Consider the following 13,671-nt stretch of genomic DNA (forward strand, 5'->3'; position numbering starts at 1 on the left):
CCACCAAATAGATTTACCTACTCCAAGAATATGGCTTTAGTTTACATGTATGCCTTTTGTAAACATAGCAAACTTTACTTCACACATAACTTTACATACAATTGTACTTGTTTCAAACTAGAGACAGTTTTGGTATTCCATAAAATTAATTGTAAGAAAGGTATAAGTACTATATATGAGTATTTATAAGTATGTTTGAAGTTAATTCATTTTATTAGTATTATTATCCTAATGGCCCAACCAGTGATTATATCAGTTATATCTTTTTGAGGCCACTGGGGAAATGGGGGTAAGAAGCATTCCTGTTTTATTTCAGGTTCTAAACTATTAGAAACTATCTCTTTCCTACCTATAATTATCTTCATTGAACATAAAAAGATACCAGAGTGGGTTTGTAGTTAGATATTTTTTTTTTTTTAAAGATTTTATTTATTTATTTGACAGAGAGAGAGAGATAGCGAGAGCAGGAACACAAGCAGGGGGAGTGGGAGAGGGAGAAGCAGGCTTCCCGCCGAGCAGGGAGCCCAATATGGGACTCGATCCCAGGACCCTGGGATCATGACCTGAGCCGAAGGCAGACGCTTAACGACTGAGCCACCCAGGCGCCCTGTAGTTAGATCTTAAATAAATGGAATATAAAAAGAACTATCCATGTAATTTCCTAATAATTTTTGTAAAATACAAAATTCCTCATTCATTTCCACTTGCCTTTAGGGTTCCATTAACTTCAAATGATGATGATGATGATGATGATAAAGATAAAGATGATGACAATGTTATATCAAAGATATCACCTGATATTCCCTCTTCAGTATCAACAAGACAACCTTTATCAAGTCAGTATAACTTGGAATTGTTATTTCTTAGAGAAAATAATCACGATATGTGTGGTTTAGATGATTCCGGGATATTTTTTCTATTGTTGATATCCTTCCCAAAGGTGAAATTTTTAAAATTAGTTTTGAATATTAGTATTAAAAAGTTACATTCATCAGATTTTTTCTTGAGGCCCATGGTGTATAAACAGTTAATAAGTTAGATCTCTTATGTTATAGACTTGCTAACTTCCACTATTTAAAACTGCTGTTAAAAAATTTAATTTTTAAGTAAACATGCTGACAAATGTCTGGTCCACAGTGGTCTAATGCTGTTATTCTGCGAGCAGTATTTAGAAATGAGTACACCTAAAGAGCTTTTCTTGTTATCTTATTAGCTTACAAATTGAAAAATACCATATATTTATTTAGTTTCATCTTCTTTTCATAGACAAAAAAATTGGGGGCCTAAATAGATTTTATGTCACAAAATCTATAGCCAAAGCAAAAACTTGAGCCTGGATAATGGTTGAGCCAGAGAAAATGATGACACTTATGTTTTATTTACGTGGTTATTTCTAAAATAATAATCCTTCAGGGGAGTCTGGCTGATGTATTTATCATAGATTTGCAGCTTGGATTATGGAGCCATAAGTACATTTCATTTAGAGCTTAGAATTGTTTTTCCTTTATAAAAATTTATGTGTGTATATATAATTTTATATAAACTTTAGCTGCCTACTGATAGCCTTTTGATAGTAATCCTTATCAGAGTCATCACTGTTATTTGGGTTCAGTTGCTGGCCTTCTCCCACTTAGAAATATATGTTAATGGCTCTACTGTCAGCTATACTCTACTGTTGGGGCCAAGGCAGAGTGAATTCTTAGTATATATTTTCCATAGATACACATGTAAAATGTCTGAATACATTGATCATTCTACTTCATTTTTATCAGCGTAGATTCTTTCTAAGTGTCTGAACAGAACAAATTGTCAGAATCCTTTCTGTGAAACAGCTTGATTTTTAATCTTATTTGTTTAAAATAACAAATTCCTTGTCATTACTTATTTCCGAATTTTCTTTCCCTTTATTTTATAGAAAGTCATTTCCATTCAGACCAAAATTCCATGAGTTCTCCAATGAGTGAGATGAAAAATGCCCAGTCAATCAGCCCCGGAAAGGAGAAACCATCTCTCAGTAAAGTAACGGAAAGGAAAAAACATGAATCATCTCAGGAAAAAAATAATCCTTCTGTTGACAGTTCTCATGGGACAGACTTAGATCAACAACACATTTCAAGTCCAGAATTAAATTGGAATAATGAAATAAATGATCATACTAATGAAAAGAATATTAAAATGCAAGGAAACATACAGTGCCTTCCTGACTCATCGGAGTCTACAAGTGAACCTACTGCAGAGTACATGAATCCATTTGAGGGTAGTGATGACTTTCAGTTGCAGAAAACTGTGTATGATGCTGACATGGATTTAACTGCTAGTGAAGTAAGCAAAATTGTTACAGTTTCAACAGGGACTAAAAATAAAAACAATAAAAAATCAAATGATTGTGAAATAAAAACTTTCAGAAAAGTGAAAGATTCAAGCTCTGAAAAAAAGAGAGAAAGATCAAAGAGACAATTTAAAAATAGTTCAGATATCAATATTGACGAAAAGGTTGAAAATGGACCAGAAAAAAGATCAGTTGTCTTAAATGGCAAAGGGGATTCAGAAGATCCAGATTTTATTTTCAGTACTGAGCAGCTGATTCAGTTGAACAAACTGAAGAAAGTAACCCTTCATAATGGCTTTGATCAAGACGACAGACAAAATACACAGTGTAATAAAAGAAAGAAAAGAATACATGTAACAAATGAGCAAGAGGAAGCATACTCTTTCTCCCAAAGTTCAGATAAATTTCAGCAGGAGAGTAAATTTGATATGGGTCAGAGTTCTTTAGCTTATCATAAAAGTAAAGCTTCTAGACAGACATTTGTGATTCCTAAGTTAGAAAAAGGTAACTTATTCTCAAACCAAAAGAATAAAGAAAGCACTTCTGAAAACCTAGAAGTCACAAGTGAATTTCAAACAGCTGATCTTTCCACCAAAGGTAATGAAAGTTTATGTGATTATGAGGCCCAGAATATGTCAGATTTGAAAAAGCATGTCACTGATACGCAGCCTGCTCAGCAGAATGAATCAAAAATAAATGAGAAGCTTAGACAGAAAGTAAATCGGAAGACAGAAATAATTTCTGAAACAAACAAAGCATATGGGGATACTGCTAAAGATGTGCACGGCCCAGGAAAAGGTAACTTTTCCTTCCAAACCCATGAGGGTAAAGAAGCCATCTCTGGAAACCTTAAAGTTTCAGATGAGTTTCAAAAACCTGCTCTTTCCACTATTGATAATAGAAACCTGTGTGATTATGAGATCCAAAATGTGTTGGATTTGCAAAAGCAGATCACTGATGTGTACCCTGTTCAGCAAAATGAATCAAAAGTTCATAAGAATCTTAGGCAGAAAGTAAATCGGAAGACAGAAATAATTTCTGAAGCGAATCATTTAGATAATGACAAGAATGTATATTTCCCAGAAAAGCGTAGTTCTTTCTTCCTAACCCAGAAGGATAAAGAAATCATCCCTGAAAATATAAAAGGCCCAAGTGAATTCCAAATACCTGCCCTTTCTACCAAAGATAGTGGAAGCCTATTTGATTATGAAACTCAAAATGTTCTGGGAATAGAAAAGCATATCCATGATATGCAACCTGCTTATCAAAATGAATCAAAAATAGATAAGAAGCTTAGGCAAAAGGTGTGTCGGAAGACAGAAATAATTTCTAAAATCAACCAAGTATATGAGAATGATGACAAAGGCATACATGACCCAGAAAAAGATAATTTACATTCTCTAACGCAAAAGGAAAAAGAAATCATCCCCGAAAACCTAGAAGACACAAATGAGTCTCAGGTAGCTGATCCTTCCACCAGAGGTGTTAGGAACTTATGTCATTATGAGACTCAAAACATTTTGGGGGTGAAAAAACATGTTACTGATATGCCACCTACAAAGCAAAATGAATCAAAAATAAATAAGAGGCTGAGGCAGAAAGTAAGTCGGAAGACAGAAATAATTGTGGAAATGAACCAAGTAAATGAGTTTAAAAAAAAAGGTGTGTATGACCCAGAAGAAGGTAACTTCTTTTCCCTAACCCAAACAGGTAAAGAAACCATTTCTGAAAAATTAGAAGTCACAAGTGAATTACAAACAGCTTATCTTTCCACCCACAATAATGGAAATTTGTATGATTATGAGACACAGAATGTGTTGGGTTTGAAAAAGCATGTGACTGAAACGCAACCTGCCCAGCAAAATGAATCGAAAATAAATAAGAAACTTAGGCAGAAAGTAAATCGGAAGACAGAAATAATTTCTGAAAAGTACCAAATATATGGGGATAATGATAAAGATGTGCATGATCAAGAAAGCTGTACAAAAGATCTTGCTTTTCAAGTAAATATATCTAAACAAAGACTTGAATGCCAAGGTATCATCAGTGGATACTCTATGGAAATTCATAGTAATGAAAAGGAAAATTGTGATCAAATTTCAAATCCTTACAAACTAGTTAAAAAGCATGGGAAAGAATCATCAGGCAAGGCAAAGATTTTTGCAAAAGGTAAAAACAAATCTATTTCACAGTTATCAGATTCTTTACAGACGTCTGTCTCCCTAGAATCAGGTTTAAAATATATTACTAATGAAGCAGATTCTGATCCTGGTAAGCACAGGGACCTACAGGAGAATCTGAAGGAAAGCTCCACAACTCTGAATGAAAAAAGAGCTATCCCTTTTGTGGAAGTGGTAAAAGAAAGAGAGTGCCAGGGCAGAAAAGTAAACAAAACGGCATCTAAATCAAAGAAAAGAAAGACCGTCTATCCTTCTTCAGATAGCCATAAGGTAATGCAGATAATATCTGACACTGACCAGGGAATATCAGTTGAATCTGGACAAGCTGGTGAGGAAAAAAATTCAGAAAATGAGAGAGTTGTCAAAATGAAGCCAGACTTTTACAAAGAGGTGTTTCAATCTTTATCTCAGGTATATTCACCTAACATACAAGATTCTTCCTTTAAGAGTATGCATGAGGAGTCAGTACCTCTGAGTATTTCTCCTAGTAAAAATCTGATGATAAAAGAAAATTTTGCCATGGAGAGCTCACCAATCTTTCAAGTAAGTGATGAAGAACATGAGAAGATGAAAGGGATGAAATTCAACCAGAGAACACAAAAATCAGGAATAGGTAGGTCAATAGCTGAAGTGACCAAGTTTTAAAAGTATTGTCTTTTTTCACTTAACCAGTATTTTCTATTGTAACTGCTATTTTTATGGAGTTAGGAACAGTATTTAATTGTGTAGCCTGAACTGTAGAAACAATATAAAGGAATTTAAAGAAAGTTTAATATTTTAGGAAGATAACAGAGTAGTGTCTTGGATATTTATAACCTAAAAAACAGATTTGGCCTTTACCACAAAGTTGTCTGATTTGGTGTTTTGGAGGATTAAAAAATAAGTAATACCAAATCCTGGGACACCTGGGTGGCTCAGTCAGTTAAGCATCTGCCTTCAGCTCAGGTTATGATCCCAGGGTCCTGGGATCGAGTCCCATATCAGGCTCCTTGCTCAGTGGGGAGCCTGCTTTTCCCTCCACCTGCCGCTTCCCCTCTCTCCTGCTTGTGCGCGCTCTCTCTAACAAATAAATAAAATCTGAAAAAAAAAAAAAAAAAAAAGTAATACCAAATCCTTTCCTCAGAATACATGTATCTAAAAATAACAAATAAGAAATACGGTGGTGAATGTGGTGAATGCTCTAATAAAAGCACACATGTGCTAACAGATATATGGGGAGGGGTTTGGACAAGAGGAACCTGCAAAGACATCATGAAATAGGTAGCATTTTAGGCCGTAAAGGATAGGTAGGATTTTTATCTTTAGTGTTTACTTTTTATTTTCCCCCAGTTATTAAAAGAATACTCATTGCAGAAAATTGAAAGTAGAAAATTAGAAAATAGGAGGAAAAACAATCACCCAAAGAACTGCAGTCAACATTTTGGCATGTGCATACAGAGTTGAATCTATGGAATTTAAAAATATATATCTGAAGGCATGCTATATATAACATTAGTTATCCCATTTTTTCCCCTTAAACATTGGATCCTAAGGATGTTCCTTCATTATTAGAAATTTTGTGACATTGGACATTCCCATATCAATCAAAATTTTCTACTGGGAGACTAACATTTGAATATATATGTATGCAGAATACTAGAATTTTTTTCCCCATTTTATTAAGAAATAATTTATATTACTGTATAACTTCAAGGCATACAGCTTGATGGTTGGATTTACATGTATTATGAAATGGTTATCACAGTAGGTTCAGCTAACATCCATCATGTCAGATGGATAAAGTAAACAGAAAAGAAAAAAGAAAATAAGTTTTCTCCTTGTGATAAGAACTCTTGGGGTTTACTCTCTTAACTTTTTTTTTTTTTAGAGAGGGAGGGGTGGGGTTGAAGAGCAGGGGAAGAGGGAGAGACTTTCTCTGTGAAATAAATAAATAAAATCTTAAAAAGAGAGAGAGAGAGAGAGAGACAATCCTAAGCAGGCTCCACGCGTGGAGCCCAATTTGGGGCTTGATTTCACAATTCTGAGATCACAACCTGAGCCGAAATCAAGAGTTGGATGCTCAACCAACTGAGCCACCCAGGCGCCCCCTCTTAACCTTAGTCCTTATTTATCTTATAACTGGAAGTTTGTACCTTTTGACTACCTTCCTCTTTTTCCCCCTCTCTTCACCCTCTGCCACCTCTGGTAACCACAAGTCTGATCTCTTTTTCTGGGTTTGGGTTTTGGTTTTTTGTTTTGATTTTTTTTTTTTTTTAAATGCCTGATGTGAGATCCTACAGTATTTGTTTTTCTGTGTATGACTTATTTCACTTAGCATAATGCCTTCAAGGTCCATATGTGTTATCTCAAATGGTAGGATTTCCTCATTTTTTAATAACTGAGTAATATGCATATAATATTAACATAGGCACACCCCCCCCACAACTTTATCCATTCATCCATCGATGGACACTTAGGTTGTTTCTATGTCTTGGCTTTTGTACATAATGCTGCTGTGAACATGGGGGTACAGATATCTTTTCAAGTTAGAGAACACTAGGATTTTGATGGATAAGGCCACTCCGGGAAAAAGGAATACTAAAAAGAAGTGCAAAAATCTAGAGTTACAGTCCATGATAGAGGACTGGTGAGCCATCTTGCTTCTCTCTATTCCTCATGATACCTTTCACAGAGTAAGCAGTTGATACAAATGTTGAATGAATGTGTAGTAATTTGTATGATTCTGTGAATAGAGTTGACCCGTGAAGGATTTTTATCAGCCTATATGTGATTTCAGAATAAAAATGTTATGGTATACTTTGGTAGGTTGTTTCAAATTTTAAGTCTCTTCTCATTGCTGGGGAAAAAAACTGATTCACAAATAATTTCAGTGCTATTATTGTAATATTTAAAATTATAACTTGATTATTGCTAAGTTTAAAAATTTGCTGCCAGTAATTTGCAAACCACTAAATATCCCATATCTATTTCTATATGAGGATATCCCATTTCTCTTTACATATGTTTATAAATATTTGTGAAAATAATATTCTTTGCAGGTGGTAGAACACTACAGGACTTGACAAATACCAGTTTTGTTTCAAATAATGCTGCTAAAGCTGAAAATAAGTCAGAAAATCCATCTTTAGAGCCACCAAGCCGAAGAAGAAGGTGTACTCCTCTCTCTTTAAAGGAGCCAAATCTCAAAAGGTAAGTATTTCAGTGATATTAAAGTGATTTCAGTGTGATATTATAAACTATATGCTTTAAAAGAAATTCCTGCCTGAATTAGTATTTGAACATTTCTGAATATCAATATATTTTTGACATATAATAATCACAGTGTGATCTGGGTAAGATTTGAAGAAATGTCTTCTTTTATTCTTTGAACAGACTTTGTAAAAAAAAACTTTGTTCCCTATGATTTGCAAACCACTATTTCCATGTCTGTTATCTTCATTTGTGTTCCCTAGAAGAATTCAAAGTAGCTTATTTGTTCTTTAGCCTTAAAGAGTAATAGTCTTTTTCTTTCTTTTTTTAAATTTCAAACAGGGCGCCTGGGTGGCTGAGTCAGTTAAGCGTCCAACTCTTGATTTTATCTCAGGTCACGATCTCAGGGTTGTGAGATCAAGCCCCGAGTTGGGCTCCATGCTCAGCAGGGAGTCTGCTTGAGATTCTCTCTCTCCTTCTCCCTCTGCCCTACCCACCCCCATGCGTGTACATGCTCTCTCTCTCTAAAATATCTCTCTCTAAAATAAATAGGGTCTCCTGGGTGGCTCAGTTGGTTAAGCACCTACCTTCGGCTCAGGTCATGATCCCAGGTCCTGGGATCCCTGCTCAGTGGGGAGCCTGCTTCTCCCTCTGCCCCCACCGTGCTCTGTTTGTCTGTCTCTCTGTCAGATAGATAGAGAGACAGACAGACAGATAGATAGATAGACAGACAGAGAGAGAGAGAGAGATTTGTCTATTTTTTTTAAATATATAAAACATACCCCAACAAAGGGAAAATAGTACTCCACCTTCTTATCCACCATCCCTCAGCTTCAATTGTTATCAGTATTTTGCCTTATTTATTTCATCTATCCTTTTTTGTTGTAGTATTTTTAAAGCAAATCCCTAATATTGGGTCATTTAATTCCAAAAACACTTCTGTGTATCTCTCTTAAAAAAAGGAACTTCTTAACAAAACTAGATTAATAGTGATCACAGCAATTATCTATATGAATATGAATATTATCTATGAATTATAATTATATATAATTATATATTATATTATATATATAATTATATATATTTTTTATATAGATAATTATTGCGTTATATAAAAGGGCCACAACACCTTAATATCATTTCTGACAGAGGGAAAAATTTAAAACGCAATTATTCCAAGTACTGTGGATTGAGTATCAAGCATAATTTAAGATGAAGCGCATCTGAAGTTGTAATCATAGCAAAGTTATTTCCTTGCTCTTCTTTTTTCCTCCACTTGATTTTTTTTTTATTGGGGTTTTTTTTTTAATTTAAGTTTAATTAACATATAGTATATTATTAATTTCAGAGGTAGAGTTCAGTGATTTATCACTCTTATATACCCAGTGCTCATTACATCACTTGCCCTCCGTAATGTCCATCACCCAGTTACACCATCCTCCTACCCCTTTCCCTCCAGCAACCCTCAGTTTGTTTCCTGTGGTTATGAGTCTCTTAATGGTTTGTCTCCCTCTCAGATTTCATCTTGTTTTATTTTTCCCTCCCTTCCCCTATGATCCTCTGTTTTGTTTCTTAAATTCCACATATGAGTGAGATCATATAATAATTCTCTTGATCTCAGCTCAGGTCATGATCTCAGGGTTGTGAGTTCAAGTCTTCCATTGGACTTCACGCTGGCAGGAAGCCTACTTAAAAAAATTAAATTAAAAAAAAGAAAAGTCTATTCAGATCTTTTTCCCTTTTTTCAATTGGGTTGTCTTTTTTTTTTTTTTAATTGAGTTGCAAGTTAAACTTTCTTATTTTAAACTAATTTTAGACTTATCAAAGAGTTATAAAAATAGCCCAGAGGTTCCTTCCCCAGCTTTCCCTAATTTTAACACCTTATCCACAGTACAATGATCAAAATTAGAAAATTAGCATTGGTACAATACTGTTAACAAACTATAGATGTCCATTAACACCCTTTACTGTTTTAGAATCCTATCCAGGATCCCACCTTGTTTCTCCTTAGCCTCCTCCAGCCTGTAACAGTTTCTCATTCCTTCCTTTCCTTTTATGACTTTGACACTTTTGAAGACTATTGGTCAGTTATTTTGTAGACTGTCCCTCAGTTTGGTTTATCTGATGTTTTCTCATGATTACAATGCAGTTAAGCTTTTTTGGCAAGAATTCTGCAGAAATGGTATGTCCTTCTCTCATTGCATCATTTTAAGGGGTTTATCATGTCAGTATGTCTCGGTAATGTTAACTTTGGTCACTTGATTGAGGTGGTGTTTGCTGGGTTTTTTCACTATAAATCTATAAATCACTATCTTTTCCTTTATAGTTAATGAACACTGGGGGAGATGCTTTGAATCTGTGCATCCTATTTTTCCTCCCACTTTCACCTACTGATTTTAGCATCCATTGATGGACCTTGCCTGCAACAGTTATATTTCTGCCTAATAGTGGTTTCTGTTTCCCTCTTTCCTTCTGGAATTCTGTAAGGAAGAGCTGTCCTTTCTCCCTCTCTCCTTCCCTTATTTATTGATTGATTGATTGATTTATATCAGTATGGACTTATGGATACTTATTCTGTAAGTGAAAATTTAATACTATCAATAGTTATTGCATTGCTCAGATTATTCCAGTGGGGCTATTAGGAGTTCTTTCAGGGTGGCTTCCTTCTGTATTCTTTCAGCAAGACCTCATCATATTTTGAGCACTTCCTTACTTTCTGACACAAGATGTTCCAGGCTTATCTTAGTGTTTTTCCTGCCCCAGCCCCCAAATCAGGTACTTTTGAAGAATTTTGTTTAGAAACCTAGGTATTCTTGCCATGTGTATGGTATTAGTTAGCTATTGCTGCACAGCAATGTTACCATAAACCTAGTAGCCTAAAACAGCATCCATTTCTTATCTCTCCATTTCTGTGGGCCAGGAATCTGGACTAGAGCACTGAATTAGGTGCTCTACTTAGTGTCTCACAAAACTGTAATTAAGTTGTTGTCCAAGATGGTTCTCATCTAGAGGCCCTACTGTAGGTGAATCTGCTCTCAAGGTCATGCAGAATGTTGGCAAATTTATTTCCTTGTAGTTAGAGGACTGAGGGCCCCAGCTTCTTGCTGTTGGCTAGAAGCTGTCCTCAACTCCTCGAGGCCGCTCTCAGCTCCTGGCCAAATGGGCCTCCCAAAATGGCTACTTATTTCAAAGCTAGCTGCAGAGTCTCTAGGGCAAATCCTTTAGCAGATAGAGTATCATAAAATGAAATGCAATCTTAGAAGTCAGACATTCCATCACCTTTGCCATATTCTATTGGTTAGTTGCAAGTCACAGTTCCTTAAAGAGGCAGTTACACAAGGGCATGAACGTCATCATGAGTGTGGTGGGAGGGATCCTCCTTAGGGTCTGGCCACCACAGGGCGCATTGCTGTTAGGCCCTCTCAGCAGACAGAGCTAGGAAACATATGTATGCATACTAATCCACACATACACACACTTTTATATTTCTCTATCTGTATATAAAGTAAAAACCGTGAGTTTATATATTGATAGCCTCTGATTCCAGTTCAACACCACAGAGTTCATTTTTACTTTGCTTATTCATAATTTCTTTATCAGTGAGAAGCCTGGCTCTCATTATCTAAAATGTATTTATTTGTTTGTTCATTTCTAGCATACACATAAAGTAGTTTCAGAATTGCTAACTACTATCCCTGTGAGAAGCATGCTTACTATAACTAGATTATAACATTTAGATATGGTTCTTTTTGTCTTAGGTTAGTTCTTTCCTTACCAACCCCCTTCCAGAGTAGTTATGTTATTCATTTGTAATTCATTTAAGTACATTTGTTATTGTTTGTATTGTTTTCTCCTTCTATATCTTGGTAGGTTTTGTTGTTTACTCTGAGGTATGTGAAACATTTGGATTATACAAATCAAAGCTATACAAAATGGTATATGCAGAGAACAGCAACTACTTTTATCCCAGCTACCCCATTCCTATTACCCCCTCTTTCTATCCTATTTTCACCTACCTCCTGGGGGTAACCAGTTTCTTTAGTTTCTGGCTTATCCTTCCTGTATTTCTTTAGCATAAATAAGCAGATATATGTATATCCCCCTTTTACATAAAGGCAGCATACCATAGCTATTCTGTTGGGCTTTGTTTACTTTTGTTTAATAGTGTATTCTGGAAATCAATATCAATTTGTAGAGATTTTCCTCCTCCTTTTTTTTTACAGCTGGATAATAATTATGTATAGATATACTATCCTTTTATTCAGTCACATTCCTATATATGCACATTTAGGTTGTTTCCAATCTTTTACCATTATAAATAATAACTACATTGAGTAGTATTGTGCATATATCTTTTCATATTGTTGGAAATGGATCTTCAGAGTAAATTCCTAAAAGGGGATTGCCCGGGTGAAAAATAAGGACATATGTAGTTCTGTTAGGTCTTGCCACACCTCCCTCCAGAGGCTCATACAAATTTGCATTCCCACCAGCAGAGTGTGGCACCCTTTACCCACATTGTAATCAACAAGAATATGTTGTCGTATTTTAAAATTTTTGCCACTCTGGTAAGTGAGAAGTGGTATATTGGTGTTGTTTTACTTGGCATTTCTCTATTAAGTGAATTTAAAAGCTTTCCTCGTGCTTGGGGGTATTTATACCATTTTTTAATCTGTTCATATCTTTTTTCTATTTTTTCATTGTATTTCTGGTCTTTTTGTCCCCCAGTTATTAAGAATTCTTTTTTTTTCTTTTTTTTATTATGTTATGTTAATCACCATACATTACATCATTAGTTTTTGATGAATTCTTTATGTATTAGGGATATTAGCCCTTGTAGTATATGTAGCCAGTATTTTTTTGAGTTTATCAATTATTTTTTTGACTTTGTTTTTTAAATTATTTTTACATAGTTAAATTTCTTAATCTTTCATTCTCTTTGAATTTTAAATCATATTAGAAGGTCTTTCCCTATACCATGGTTAAAGAGGAATTCATCATATTTTTTTCTAGTATTTTTATAGTTTTATTTCTTACATAAATCCCTAGTCCATTTAGAATTTTTTTTTAGTGTGAGGTATAAGATATGGATCTAATTTTGTCTTTCTTCCAAAGGCTACCCATCTGTACTTGCACCATTCATTTATTTACAAATGCATCTTTATCCCAAAGATTGGAGATGTCAACCATGTCATATTCTAAATTTCTGTATGTATTTGGGGGGGTTCGTCTAATGCTGGACTTTTTATTCTATTGCGGTGATCTACCTGTCTAGTATAGAGGCTGTATATGATGTTTTAATGTCTGGTAAGGCTACTGCCTTCTCATAGTTTTTCTTTTCCATTGTTTCCTTTGGTGTTTTTACGTATGAACTTTTATTTTTTTATTTTTTTATTTTATTTTATTTTTTTTTAACATATGAACTTTAGTATTTACTTGGCAAGCTCAGGGTTTCTCAAACTCAGCACTATTGACATTTTGAGCTAGATATTTCTTTGTTGTGGCAGGCTGTTCCGTGCATTGTAAGATATTTAGCAGTATCCCTGCCCTCCACCCAGTAAATGTCAGTAGCACCCATCCACTTAAAACAATCAAAAATATCTCTAAATGTTGCAAAATGTCACAGAGGAGGTGAAATTGCTTTGAGTTCAAAATGACTGGTCTAGCTTGCTGGTATTTTTATTGGAATTGCATTCAATTTATACCTTAATTTAGGGAGAACTAACATCTTTGTATTGAGTTGTGCTATGTAAGAACAGGAGATGTCTTTGTATTTATTCAAGTCTTCTTTTGTAACTTTTAGAAGTGTTTTAAAATTTTCTTCAAACGGGTTTTACACATTTCTTGTTAAATTGATTTGTAGGTATTTAGTCTTCTTGGTTGCGAATGCACATGTAACTTGGACATGTAAATCATGCTCAGTATTTATTTGTGAGTATGAAAGGTGTTGAATTCTGTGTAAGTTTATAACTT

At 34.7% G+C, this 13,671-nt stretch overlaps 1 protein-coding gene across 2 annotated transcripts in view; it reads left to right on the top strand.

Annotated features, from left to right (window-relative positions):
• The window catches only part of SGO2 (shugoshin 2), a 42,428-nt gene that overhangs the window by 24,173 nt on the left and 4,584 nt on the right, over window positions 1-13,671 (top strand). For both annotated transcript variants that reach the window (XM_045868275.2, XM_064586888.1), the window contains 3 exons: window positions 715-836; window positions 1,916-5,122; window positions 7,548-7,698. In XM_045868275.2, coding sequence (XP_045724231.1) covers window positions 715-836; window positions 1,916-5,122; window positions 7,548-7,698 — 3,480 coding nt within the window. The remainder of the gene's footprint in view (window positions 1-714; window positions 837-1,915; window positions 5,123-7,547; window positions 7,699-13,671) is intronic.

Source organism: Mirounga angustirostris, unplaced genomic scaffold (genome assembly GCF_029215605.1).
Source record: "Mirounga angustirostris isolate CCGP_5_RB_7025 unplaced genomic scaffold, mMirAng1.0.hap1 SCAF_3, whole genome shotgun sequence".
Classification (NCBI taxonomy): Eukaryota; Metazoa; Chordata; class Mammalia; order Carnivora; family Phocidae; genus Mirounga; species Mirounga angustirostris.